The 14464-nt window shown below is 36.6% G+C and overlaps 1 protein-coding gene across 1 annotated transcript in view; it reads left to right on the top strand.

Annotated features, from left to right (window-relative positions):
• COL19A1 (collagen type XIX alpha 1 chain) overlaps window positions 1-14464 on the top strand; it is a 179007-nt gene that overhangs the window by 20456 nt on the left and 144087 nt on the right. Inside the window, exons 4-8 of the mRNA XM_088539915.1 lie at window positions 8124-8247; window positions 8620-8895; window positions 11030-11110; window positions 13502-13627; window positions 14242-14304. Of these exons, the coding sequence (XP_088396041.1) occupies window positions 8124-8247; window positions 8620-8895; window positions 11030-11110; window positions 13502-13627; window positions 14242-14304 (670 nt within the window). The remainder of the gene's footprint in view (window positions 1-8123; window positions 8248-8619; window positions 8896-11029; window positions 11111-13501; window positions 13628-14241; window positions 14305-14464) is intronic.

Raw genomic sequence — 14464 nt, 5'->3', positions numbered from 1 at the left:
TAAGACTTCAGAAGTCTAAATGTTTACCTGATTTATTTTTTCAAAACTTTATCAGACTGCAGGTTCTACTTAAGCAAATGAAGAGAAAAAAAATGTTGCATTTCCGATTTTCAATATATGTTATTACTTTTAAGGATGTGTTTATTATGAAATGTACCAAAAATTTCCAAACTTAAAAACAGGCATTGTTACTACCAAAGCACTTTGAAATTGTTGGAAGGCTAGTCTTGGAATTCATTAGGGCAATGAATATACTAGTAGTTTCTGCAAATAAGAATACATAATCCGTCTGGAAATATTAGAAAAGAAGTGCTGTGAGGAGGCATAGTAATTTTTAGATTTGTATTTCTGGTTCAAATGCTTTTGTTTTTTAATGTCCCTTAATATTTCTATAACAACAGCACGCTGACTTTCACAATTTTTTTTTCTAATCTCCCCTGAGTATTAAAAATGAGAGCTAATCTATTCCTATTCAGTAAATGGAAACAGAAGTATGATCAAGTATATAAAATATTTGGTAAATCCCTTTTTCCAATGCTGAAATTCTTTTCAGCTTTGCATTCAGTGGCAAATTTCTGAGTGGCTGTGCTCTCCCTAAATGATTAATAAGTCTTAAGCTGTTTGCATAATTCCTTAAGTTGCATCATATAATGTGTCATATGAAAACAACTCGAGGCCTAATGCAATATGAAACTGCATAGTGAATCCTAGTGTGATTTGAGGAAGATGGATGGACGTGAAATTATTTCTTATTTTGGGCATCAGACAGCTGTTCTTTACCAACCTCTGCCTAAATGAAATATTTTAAATACTTTTCAAGTAAAAGTATAGTGTTCTCTCTCCTCATTGAACTATTCAAGTTTAGGCAAAAAGTGAGAACCAGGAATACAATAATCTGATGTGGAAGCGTTGACAAAAATGTGGAGGATTTTTTTTACATTTGATCACATGAGTTTTGCTTTTCTACTGGTAACTGATCTCAGTTTGGGTTTCATTAGTGAACACAAAAAGGGCAAAATTTCAGTGTCTCAGTCTGAGACTGAACACACCATCATCCATGATAGGAAAGCTGTTTAAAGTGACTTTTTGAGTTCTGATCACCAAATTACTGCAGCGTTGTCATGTTACAAATGACATATAGAAGTAATGGTATATGTCAGCTGGAAAGATGTGTCTTGCTATAAACTCTAAACATCTCTCACTTCACTCTCAGGAAATATAAGCTGGCTCATCTTTCCCTTCCTGAAGATATTCAGCAAGCTAGAGGCTTCATTGATACTTGTAAATACGGAAGTTTATCATTTACTGTAGTGCGTTCTTATTCAGCATGGAACAATTAGAGTTCACAAGATTTAAAAATAGATGCTGGTTTTCCATGAGTGCTTTTTTAAAAATAAAAACAAGATAAATAAAGGATTGCCTTACTAAATTTGATATGGGTAATTCAATGCTGCTTTACAAAGATAGAACTAAAACTTTTTATAGCACAGTGAATACACAGTTAATTCATTCATAATTACTTCTTTAAATGTGGTAGCACTGGGCAAACCAGGTGATAGCATTTCAGAAATTTTCAGAACTTTAAACAGATTAATAAGCAAATACATATTAAAAAGTCAATCTACTTTTTCATTACAAATATTGGAAAATATGCACAAATATGGATGCAAGATTCCTGTAACTGCTCTCCTGATAACCTGATAAGGTGCAGTCTGTGCTGTGCAAGAGCCACAGGACCCATTTTTAGGAAAAAAAATATGGCCACATTTATCCCACTAAGAGAAGGGGAGGGTGCAACAAAAGTTTTCTGCAGCTTTGGTATGCAGGTATGTATGTAGGTGTATGCCTTAACAGGGTGCCATGTAAATGCTGCTGGAAGGTCAGTGTGTATTTGTTAACATTCTTAGTGCATCTGCCTCATGCTTCAATCTAGGGCTTACTAAGAGGTGTCTGTACTGTTATATTAGGCATTTTTCTTTTGTTTCTGCAATCTGGCAGCTGTGGCCTCTGTAATTTACAGCACACCTCGAGCAGGCGGGCTTGGGTGATGTAAAATCCAAGCCTCTGTGTTCAGCCCATGCGCTTCAATTCCTGCTATTGTTTTCAGCAGTTTCCACCAAGGGTGTGCTGGCCTTTGAGAACACAGTGCTCCATTCATCAACTTTTGTTTTTAATTATATATTACTGACTGTACAAACCAAGAGCCTGTTCAGGCTATTTAAATTCCACCTAAAATATAATTCACTGTGACTTTAGGTCCCTAAGTCTAATGGAAGGATTCTTTTTTGTCTAATCTCAAGCACCACCTAACCTCTGGTGGCATCTAAAATGAATCATTTTGCACCACATGGTTTGCTACATGTCTGGGTATAAGTTTCAGTGGAGTTCAGAAGCACCATGGTTTAAGCAGTCAGACATTAACTTCCCTCCCAAGTTTCTCTGTGGCTCAGAGATGTATACAGAGATGCCTGAACTCAGCCAGTGTCCCCAGAGTTACCTAATTCATTGACCGTGCTTATCACACATGATAAATTTGGACAGCATTGAATTCAAAACCAAACATGGTAGTCATGATCACTTTCACTGTAGAAAAGGTGAAGAGGAGGAAGAGAAGACAGCTTTTTAAATAGCCTAAAGGTTAGAGCAGACAGCCAGGAAGGAGGATATCTGATCTGGATTGTCCTAAGCAGAGGAAGCTAAACAGTAATGATGCAACTTAACTGTCTGTCCTGCTGACAAGGATGTTTCCTGGGGGAGGAAAATATCAGATTCATGTTTGTGCTCCAGTGTAATTAATTATTATTAATTTTCTTCAGATGCTTTTGTCCAAAAGTACAAAAGCATTTCCCAGAATGGAGATCAGAAGCCAAGGATGACTTAATTCACATTTTTGTTTTAACTTGTATATTATTTCATGTCCCTGTTTTATAGTTGATTTTGCACAGAATTTAGTAGTGCCATCACATGTCTCTGCAGCGTTAGGGATTTGTTAAGACCTGCTATGTCTTTTATTCCTCCTGGCTTAGGCACTCTGATCCACTGCTCTAGATGACTGTCCTCTCTGTGTTTGTGCTTTACATCGATAGACTTGGAAGTGAGTTTGGCAAAGCTTTCCTTCATCCTTATCATCTCTCCTAACTTTATTCTCTCATTTTCCTTGCCCTTTTCCTGTATGACATGAAAGGGTGAAAAGTCTATGAGGAAGTACTTGCTGACATGGGGAACAGCTTGATCATTTTCTATGATTCTATGATTCTATTTTATATATGTATATATATACACATATATTTTTGGTTAATATTTAGTGCAGCTTCTTTACTGTTGTCATTCTATGTGAAATGTCTTGTTAGTTTTTTTTGTAGAGATCCCTTTTGCGTATTGGAAGATAAAACAAGCTGAAACAGTATATTAAACATTCCAAGAATTTATGAATTCCAAATTCAATATTTTGAGATATTTTATAATTTTATCATGTTCCAATATATCATGAGGTTTTAAGCTGACTTATTACAGATTTTTTCAGCAAATATCTTTTTATATTTATTATTTAAAACATATACATAATAGGTACAGTTCTGTAGATTTTTTGACCAAACTTTACAAAATGGTAACTTCCACTCTATGCAACCTAGATTTTGTTGTAATATCTTACCGATTAGCTAAGTCACTTTAAGGCTTTTTATTCTATTACATTCACTTGAAACCATTTAGAATGAGCAAGAGCATGGGGGAAAATATGTATCTAGTGTGTATTTTTTTTGAGTATTTTTCCTCTAGGCCCATCACCATCTGACTGGAGGCATTGAATGTAAAGCACATCCTTTAAGACATCAGTTAATGAATTTCCATTAATTACTCATCAGAGAATGTTCATTTGCTTATGCACTGAGAATGCTTCCCAGAATGCTTCATTACTTCTGTTAAATCTTTGGTATAGAGTGGTTGTGTACTTTGCTGGTGGCTTGCTGTTAGGATAATTGAAAAATATAGTTTTATACCGTCCTTCAAAGAATAGTGGAGAGATTGCTTCTTTTCTGTTCTGTTTTCTTATAAAGCCTAATATATCACATTGTTTTATTTGGCTATTATTTGAGTCATTTGTTTACATCAATTTTACCTCTGTTGTGGTAATTTCATTAAGCAAGGTGCAATTCTTTGCAGTGTATCTGGTGTTTTCTGAATATAATTTGAAATATATATTTTTAAGTTCTAAATTGGGAATGGTAAGTATGTCAAAAGGTAGGGCTGGCATTCAGAAGGACCCTGACAGACTGGAGAAAGGGGCTATCAAAGACTGCATGAAGTTCAGCAAAAGCAGATGCAAAGAAGTTCAGCAGCTAAGAAGGAATGAGACAGTACAGGCTGGGCACTAGCTTGCTCAGAAAGCAGCTGTACAGAAAGGATCCTGCTAGTCACAAGCTAATATTTGGTCAGCAAGGTGCTCTTGCCAAATGAAAAAGGTGAACTGCATTGGGGTCAACTGAGCAAAAGTGTGCCTTACAGGCTAAGGGAAGTGACTGTTTCCCTCCATTTGACATCTGTGAGACCACATCTGGAGTTCTGTGTCCAGATGGGGCTTTCCAGGAGAGGGAGCAACTTGCTGGGGTGAGCCCAATGGAGGCCCACCAAGATGACTAGGGCACCGGATGTTTGAGGAGAGTGAGCTGGGCTTGTTTAATCTAGACAAAAGGCAATGGGCACCAAGTGCAATGAGAGGGGAAAAATCACTGTGTGGTTGGGTCAGACACTGGAGGAAGTTTTCCAGAGATTTGTGAAATAATCTCCGTCCTTGGAGACTTTGAAAACTCCCTTGGATTGGGCTCATATTAACCTGATCTAACTTGACGTTGCCCTTGCTTTGAGAAGCAGGGTTTGACCTGACTTTGACTTGACTTCGAGTGACTTTCAGGATCAGTGATTCACATGTCTTGAGTTTTAGATTGGTTTGACTTCATCAGACTTGGGCAAAAATGTGTTTCAAAACAAATAACTAACTTTATTCATCTTTAAAATTATTTTATTCTCTAAGATAATTACAAGTCTGTACCTCTAAAACATGTCTGACTTGCTACCTGGATCACAGAATGAATCAGAATACCACCTGCTTTTATGAACTGTTTAAAAGGTTTGCATTTCAAAAAAAAACTGCTATTAAAAGCAGTCTATAACTCAACTCTAGAGTCTCTGGTAATCGTTAAGCAGACACTAATTCTATACTGAAATTAGGATTGTGCAATTGACTTTTTTTGTTTTGAAACTTCTGCATCCCAAATTATTCATTTTCAAAGAATGAGATAAATGAAAAGCACAGATGCAGACACTGCAGCAAACACCAATAGCTTGCAAAGTGATAACACTGAAATCTTCATGCAGGAAGTAATGTTTGCAGTACACTGTTCCAACTAATTGCATTCCAAAAGACATTCCGTGGAGCAGAATAGAGGAAACTTTAGAGACCTGAGTAGGAGGGGGGAAAACCTTTTTTTTTTTTTTTTCCTGCTATGATAAGTAAATGGTTTATTTCTATATAACTAAAGATGGAATTATAGTTGCTTACTGATGTGCAACAAAGTTTTTATCAAAAAAAAAAAAAAAAAAAAAAAAAGAGAGAGAGAGAAAGGAGAAAAGCACCAGCTGACAAGACCAAAGCTCTGATACCCTCTTTGAAGTCAGCGCACTTCAGTTAATTTGGCACTGCAGGAAAGACCCCCTTGTATAAAGGCCTGCTGTAATCCTGCTAAAAAGCTTCTTCTGTGGAAATTACTTCTTTGGACTGTGTCCAATACCTGATTCCTGTTTTATCACAGAACTGGACTGGCTGCTCTCCCATGCCCTTATGCTCTATTACAGTTATAGATGTTTCAGTGTTAAAAGGCAGAAGTAAATGGGTTTTGCCAGACTTGGATCCAGATACTGTCCTATTTGATATTTTAATTAATGAAAGACTAAAGAATATGTTTATCATGTATGCAGAAAGTATCATCTAATACCAGCAATACGCAAGTGCAGAACTGTAAACTATCTGGAGGTATGACTAGCTGTATTGGTTACAGAACCTCGCACAAGTAAAGACGTGTCATTTCAGGTTTATGACAGTAACCCATGTAGTATGTCTGGAAGCATCTGAGTAGCCATCCAAAGCAAATTAAATTTCCTTAACTTCCATAGCTGGAGACAAGAGGGGAATTTACATTAATGAGAGAAGGGTAGAGAGCTGTAGATGAGAAACAATTCAAAACCTTTATGAAATGAAAGGAGGAGTGTGACTGATATGATACATCTGCAAAACAACTTCAAGAAGTTTCTGGACATCTTACGTATTCTAATAATAAATGGAACACATTTTTGTTCTGTTGTCTCCTATTACTTTAAGCCTCCCTGACACTTGAAATGCTATCTAAACAAATAATATTGTTTGCCTTTTAAAATTTTGAATGTTTCTTTCAGAAACTTTTCTAAAATGTTTTGGCTGTGTTAGTGCACATTATATAAAAGTTTGTTTCTTAACTGTTTTACTAAACCACTTGGAAATAGGACAAGAGTTGAGATGCAGGTAAGCACTATGAGAAAGAAACTAGACAGATTGCTACCCTTTCTTTCAAGCTGTTAGCGGGAAGTATCTTGGACAAAATGAGAAAAGTGTACAGGATTAAATTATTTACTGAAGACAAGACATTGGTTTACACTACTGCCCTCTTGCTTAGGATGCAGTTCTCCTTTTTCACTTCAAAAGCTCCTTGCTGGCTGAAGATGGGTTTGTTGTCCAGTTGAACCGCCCAGCACTTTTCCTGTGGAGCTGCTTACTGAGCAGGCTTGTGCCTAGCCTGTGGGGCCACTTTCTCCCTTGGCCATGTCATCATTGATAGTCACAGTACTGACCCCACTTTTAACTTCTGAGGAGCTCCCTGCCACCTTGCTGGACTTTGAGCGCTGGAGCACTACCCTTGAGCTTAGCCCTGAGCTTAGCTTAGCCCTGTTTTTCTAGATATCCTGTAGTCCAGCCCTTGCTTCCCCATCTTGACTGCAAAGATGCTTTAGGGGACAGGGTTGAAGGCCTTGCTCTTACCTCAAGCTAAATGGCAGCTACTGCTCTCTGTTTGTCCACAGAGCTGGTCATTTCATCACAGAAAGAAATCAGTTGGTTATTTAGTCCTGGCTGTTTCCAAGCACCTTGTTGTTCACATTATGCCTGGAAATGGCTTCCAGCAGGATTTGCCAATTGCTGTTCCTAGGGATGGAGGTGAGGCCTCTAGTTCTGCAAATATTCCTGCTTACCCTTTTAAAGATACCATACTTGTCCTTTCAGTATTCAGGAACCTCTCCCGCACTCTGCAGCTTTTCACAGGTGATAACAGCTGTAAAGTGTCATCAACCCGCTTCTCAGTACAAATAATAATAATATATTCATAGCATAGCAATTCCAGTATAATTCTCCAACATAAAAAAGTAAAGCAACCTGTCTTCTTCTCTCCCTCAGAAGTGAATCTCCATGGAGTTCAGGATAATCTGAATTCCATGGCACAGCTGACTACTTGGTAGTGCTCTCAACCCTGTGTGCTGGGGGATAGCTCTTTTGGAGCCTGACTCTGATGTGCTGCCTTTTCTATTTCCTTCTACCAGCCTCACATCCTCATCATTTTACTTGTCAGCCAGGAAACCTCTCTGAGTTGATTTTGCTCGTTACAGAAATTTCATCTTTATGTATTCTCTTGCAATGTGGGATTGCAAGAGAGGGTGTTTCTGTGATGCTTCAAAGCAATAAATTGGGGAAAGCAATATTTCAAGTATACTTATCTATGACATTCATTTTGCAGTAGTTCTTTAAGATTCCCATTGATAGTAATTAAATATTAAAAAATAAAAACGCAAAAATTATTAGGGAAATTTTTATCCTTAGCTATTTGTTCTTACAGATAGATTGTGCTTTTCAGATAGAGTTGTGTTTTTCAGCTGGAAGAAGTGAGAAGAAGCACTTTTGAGCATTTATCCTAGTGAATTTGTATGAGAATGTTTGTATGAGAATATTTGTTTCCCTATATTCACCTTATTTCTGTCTACATCTTTTAAACATTGTTTGTGTCTGCATAAGAACAAACAAAACTCTCTTTTCCTCCCTTCTGTAGGCAAGTATTTCCAAAGGGGCTTCCTGAAGAATACTCTCTAATAGCAACGTTCCGTGTACGACGAAGCACCAAGAAAGAGCGGTGGTATATATGGCAAATTTTAAATCAGTATGACACACCTGAGGTTAGAGGCTTCTTTGATTTTTTTTTCCATTTAGTTTTCTTTTATATATATATATAGTAATAGGACAGATACAGAGTTTCCTCAGTAGATCTAGCTGCAGTTTACACAGAATAGACAGACTGCTCTGAAGTAGCAGTTATAGGGACTACAGAAATTAAGCAAACTCTATTGACTAAAACTACACACTGGAATAGAAGGCATATTATGGTTTATAGGTGATGTGTGTTTAAGAAGTTACCTAAAAGAATGCTTCACAATTCTGGCCCAATTTATGCAGTAAAATGATTTTTTATTATATCTGGATAATATATGTGTTTAATTTATATATTCTGTCTTGTAAATAACCACTTTTTTATTTTATTTTACTTTCAGATCTCTGTCCTTATAGATGGTGCAAAAAAAGTTGTGGAGTATATGACCAAATCTGCTCAGGGAAATATACTGCACTACACTTTTAGGAATCGAGAAATCTATCCATTGTTTGACCGGCAGTGGCATAAACTTGGTATTAGCGTGCAGCCCGGGATCATTTCCCTCTATTTGGATTGTAATTTAATTGAGAGAAAGCAGACTGATGAAAAATTCACCATTGACTTTCAGGGAAGGACTCTGATTGCTTCTCGGGCCGCAGATGATAAACCAGTAGATGTGAGTAGCATGAAAACAAAACTGTGTAACTTGGAAATCACCTTTAACTAACGTTATTGTAAGGAATTATGGAGATAAAGAAGTTCGTAACTAGTTATTAATTTTGCATACATATTCTTAATGTGCTGTCTTTAGTTGCTTTTTTTTCCTCCTCTAAGTGATATTCATTGTAGTAGTATCTGTAGTATCTGTTAAGGTAAGCCCATCTTTACCAAAGTAAGGACTGCAAAAACTCAGGTCCTGGTTTCAGGAATCTTTATTCTGATTTGTTCACTTTGGAGTGACAGCCATGTAATTATTGTAGATTTTTAATATATTAAAGTGTAGCTTCTCGTAGTTATCTTTTATTTCAGTTTTTTGAGATTCAAATACATGAATGATAAATGCAAATTTATATCTGTCATCTTGCAGCAATTTGTTGCTCTCTGCTAAAGGAGAGGTACAAAAAAAAAAAAAAAGAATTAAGGATCACCTATTTATAAAGGTGGCATTGCAAGCAAGGATGATTCAGCCAGGCTGAAGCAGGGACCTGTTGTTTGTGTTTGTGGCTCCCTGCTGCAGCTGAGAGGTGCTGGCAGGTGGCTGGAAGCGAGCTCCCTGCGCTTCTCGTACGAGTACCAGGCCTGCGTTTGCAGCTGACCGTTTTAAGATAGGCCGTTTCCTCCACTGGAGTGGAGTGAGCAGAGGCAGTGAGCAAGATGTGCAGGTCTTCTAGAATGAAATGCAAACGCAAGGTAGAGTAAGTTGTAATGCAGCATTGCTGGGAGAAAACACAAAAAAGACCCTGTTGTCTCAGCTACAGTAAAAGTGGTACTTTTGATATTCTGGGCTATATTCTGTTCCAGAAGCATTCTCTTACGTTTCCTTGTATAGAGAGCTCAGAGCAATGAATCTGAAAGTTGCAGGAAATGTCAGTTTGTTTTTAATATACTGATATCAAGTTACCAGCTTTAAAGCCTCTAGCTCAAGGTTTATTGTGACCATGTGAAAGTTTCAGCTGTATACTGTTCACTGCACAGTTTCAGATTAAAATAGCCTATTATAATCATAAGGCAGCGTTGTAAGAGGGATCGTTCCTGTAAGGTGCTTATGCACTTTGGCCTCAACTCATCCAAATGATTAACCTTGTGATTGGCTTCATGGAGCCAAGTTTCATACTTCATTTTATTTTGTAGAATACAGCTTGTATTTGTTTGAAATATGTGTATCATTCCCTTATTACCAAGCTACATGCAGAATAGGGAACAGATTCTTTTTGCCTTGTTGATTTTTATGGCTTTGCCTGCATAACTCTGGGTGGATGTTGCCAGTCAAGAATTCCCTACTTGGAGGAAAATGCTGGCATAAAACTGGCAAAGGGAGCAGAGCAGATCCTTTACCACCACTCATTCTCCTCAATACGCAGGGCAAGGGAGAAAATAAGTGAAGAGAATACAAAACAGATGCAAAAAGAAGTGCATATTTTAGCAAAGCTGTTTGTTGAAATGAGGCCTCTAGACGTTAGTGTGAGTTACTGAAATCAGTGTGGTCCCTCGACTGGCTTTTGTAAGGGCAAATTAGCTGCTTAAAATTAGGTGGTGTTCCTCTCCACTAAACCACCCAAAATCTCTAAAGTAAAACTCTTATGTACAAAACTTATGATTTTTGCTGTCCAGGTGATGTAGTGGCAAAGGACTGTAGAGGTCCAGGCAAAGGTCTATCCAGAGTGAGAGGCAGCAAATGTGAAACAGGGCTTATCAAACCTGTACTCCATAGTTCCTTGCAGTTCACTGGCTCCACTTCCAAAAAGATCGTTTGCAGAGAATGCATTATGCGGTGCCTATGGAGCACATAGAGCAAGAGTAGTGCAGAGAGCTCCAACTTACACAAAGATTTAATAAAACCTTACACAAAATTAATAAAATAATAAATAACAATTTTAATCTAAGTCTAAAAGATTTTACCTAATATTTAAAGCGTCTAAAATGGGGTTTATATCAAAGAAACGTGGATTTGTTCCTGAAGTGAGGAACTGTATAATTGTTAAGTCCTGGATTTTGTCCATTTTTGCTGCCAAGTTTGGAAAATACATGCCAAAACAGATTATTTTTTTTTTACAGCTCATATAAATATCTTGTTTTGTGTTTCTTAATAGATTGAACTTCAACACCTAACAGTTTATTGTAATCCAAAACTTGCAACAGACCATACGTGTTGTGAAATATCTGCAGACCTAGTAAGTTTTCTGTTAAAATACAGATGTGAAGGTAAAAGATTTTGTTGTTTCTTATTACAGAGCCATTAAAGAAGTTGCAAAGGGAACTTTAGATTAATTTCCTCTAATGAATCCTGTTTGCCAGGAGTCATGGTAGACTGCTGGGCACATGCTTGCTTGTTGCTTAAATAAATGACATAGTGGAACTTCATTAAAAATGTCTCTAAACTTAGCACTAGCTGCTAGTATTGCTTTTAGATACATTTCTTGACATTGGTTAATATCTAACTAGTAAGTGAGGGAGTCTGAGATCAGAGAAAATAAAGCAGTGCCAATGACCAGAGGATGACTTCCAATAGAAGGGACTATTTTAATAATAATTGTAACTAGTGCAGTATTGCGGGTGAAAAGCAAGTACACGAGAGGGTTTGCATGGAACAGAGGACTGAGGCTGTTTTCATTATTTCAGTATATGGAGCAATGAATCAGTAATTGGCAAATACTCTTATCTTTATAATGCATGTGCTAAGTTGTGTATATTGTTTAACATAAAGGATTCATTTGATTCAGTAGAGGCACTTTTTCCCTTTGTTTTGATAGATGGAATCTGTACAAACTATTAACTGGATAGATACTAGAAATACAGTAGAATACAGTTTTGTCAAATTAGGCTAATTTGAAAAAAAAAAGGCATTAGAAAAGCGCATATTAAAATATTAGTTGGGTAGTAATGTCTATAAAAGAAGACTCTCCTGAGAGAGTGGAAAGTACCATCACTTATCCTGCAGTCAAAACAAACTAGTTTTCAGAAGGACTAATTGAGCTTCTCCAAAGAAATGGAAAGAAGGGAGCTAGAATGGAAGGACTAAACTCCCCAGGAAGAGAGGAACAGTTCACTTTGTGTGAACTGGCAGCTGATATGTGCTTAGAAGGGTAGGAGAGGATGGATCTAACTTACCAAAGGAAGTTTCAATTTTATATATCAATTTCTTCATAGAATCATAGAATGCTTAGGGTTGGAAGGGACCTCTAGAGATCATCTAGTCCAACCCCTCTGCACACGCAGGGTCACCTAGAGCACGTGGCACAGGACTGCGTCCAAGCGGGTTTTGAAGATCTCCAGAGAAGGAGACTCCACAACCTCTCTGGGCAGCCTGTTCCAGTGCTGTGTCAACCTCACTGTTAAGAAATTTTTCCTTAAGTTCCTGTGGAACTTTTGGTTCTTCAGTTTCCGGCCATTTCTTCTAGTCCTATCAGTGGCCAGCACTGAAAAGAGGCCAGCACCATCCTCTGCACTCCGTCTCTTGAGGTACTTATATACACTGATTAGATCCCCTCTCAGCCTTCTCTTCTCCAGGCTGAACAGGCCCAGCTCCCTCAACCTCTCCTCGTAGGGCAGATGTTCTTGCTCAAATATATTTCAAAATATATTCCTGATAATAACGAAAGCCTGACTTCTTCTTGAATGTACCGTCTCATGGCTAAGTAAAATGAGTGTATTCTTCTGTAGATTCCATTTGAAATTGCACAGAAATACAATTATAATTTATTAAGAGGTTATGACATAGTGATAAAAAACAGTGAAAAAACTAATTATATATGCACACAGAAAGATGAAGGGCATGTTTTATTAATAGCATCTTAAATGTTCATTCATCTATATAGATAAAAGTAGCATTAATTTCAAGTATTCTTCTTGTGTTGTAGATGTAAAGATAATGGACAACTTGTTTATGACTTAACTAGTATTATATTTTCCTGGATTTTTTCATCACTTTCTTAGTGATTGTAAGAGCTAAATTTTCATTAATTTAAGGAAAGGTGTAAACGTACTTAGATACAAATTGTTTTACACAAATATGTAAATCTTCTGGGAGTCTCTTGAAAGAGAGCTCACTGGAGACCTCATTACACAGAGCTTCTGTAATTAATGATGGGTGTCAGACAGCTGAGAACTGGCTTCAAGGATTTTTATTTGTTTGTTTTCAAGCTGCATGTGCCCAAAACAAAATAAAAAAGAACAATATTCATTGTTTTTTCCCTTCCATCTTCCACTTCACTCTAACACTTTGTATGTCAGTGTGGGAAGGAATTGACCCTTTTCTTTACATGGGCACTTTCTGGTTTTGCTTCTTGTAATTTGAGGGTTTCTTCCTCTTTTGGGGCTCTGTCAGGGAAAGAAGTGGGCCGGTCGGATCATTTTTGACCAGAATTGATTTCGGTACAGAAGGTTCTTAATGGCTAGACTTCATTTTACAACAGATTTTCCCTTGTGTAGGTATTATAGTGGCTTACTTGTAAAGGCATTTTTATAGTAGCATTAAGCATAAATAAGGTAGAAATAGGATTTGGATTATACTTATCTGTTAATCAAAAGTGACTAAAAACCATAATATGTTACTTTTATTTCAGTGCCCTCATGACGACAGGTTATTTGTTACCACTTCTTCCCCAGTGAGTGTTCATGGCAGCAAAATATATGCTCTTTCAGAAACCCAGCAAGAATCTAGAGAAAGATGTTTCTGCTTCCCAAATAAAGTATGAGAATTTCTTTTCTTTTTTTTAATGTATCATGGTGTTTATTTTCTGCAAGATATAAAAGCATATATATTTTTTCAGTAAATATGAAATACCTTATTGCTGTTAAAATATTGTAATATTATATTTTCTATAACATTATCATAAATATGTTGAATTACATGATATTATGCCTTACCATACATATATATAAATATGTACAATATAATCATAGTATAAGTAATATGTAATGCAATACATAAGTATATATTATGTATTTATCTTGTATTATATTAAATATAATATTTTATTTCCCAGTTAAGAAAATATTTTAGATTATTTTAAAAGTTAGCATTGCAAAGAGCTGTGAGGTTGCATGATGTGAACACATGAAAGAAAAAGATAAATTATAACAATTAAAATTACTCTTGCCACCTTGTATTTAATCTAAGTGGTTTTATTTGAGAATGAATGATTTTCTACAATTTTTTTTAATTCTTCTCTTGATGTTTTTGTGCCCTGTTTATTCTGACTTATTTGTGTCGTTAGACTTTTGTGATCTAGACTAGGAAAAACAACTACTTAACATGTTTTGGATCCTCTGTTTTTATTATTTCTATTTTTTTTTTTAACAGGGAGAAGCAGGATTACCAGGAGCAGCTGGTTTGCCAGGCCAGAAAGGAGTTAAAGGTGAAAAGGTAAAAAAAAAAAAAAAAAAAAAAAAAAAAAAACAAACAAACAAAAAACCTATTACATTGTCTCTCTCAAATCTTATGCACAGGGTAATGCCCTTGTTGGTCAGTCTGTGGTTCTGTGTGTGTTGCCTTCCTGCTGGGCAGCTCGGAGCTTCCGTGGTTA

The sequence above is a fragment of the Tinamus guttatus genome, unplaced genomic scaffold (genome assembly GCF_059628265.1).
Source record: "Tinamus guttatus ecotype Peru unplaced genomic scaffold, ASM5962826v1 Tinamus_guttatus_pri_ptg000051l, whole genome shotgun sequence".
NCBI classification, from domain to species: Eukaryota; Metazoa; Chordata; class Aves; order Tinamiformes; family Tinamidae; genus Tinamus; species Tinamus guttatus.
The sequence above is the reverse complement of the archived record's forward strand: the minus strand, read 5'-3'. Positions and strand labels throughout refer to the sequence as shown.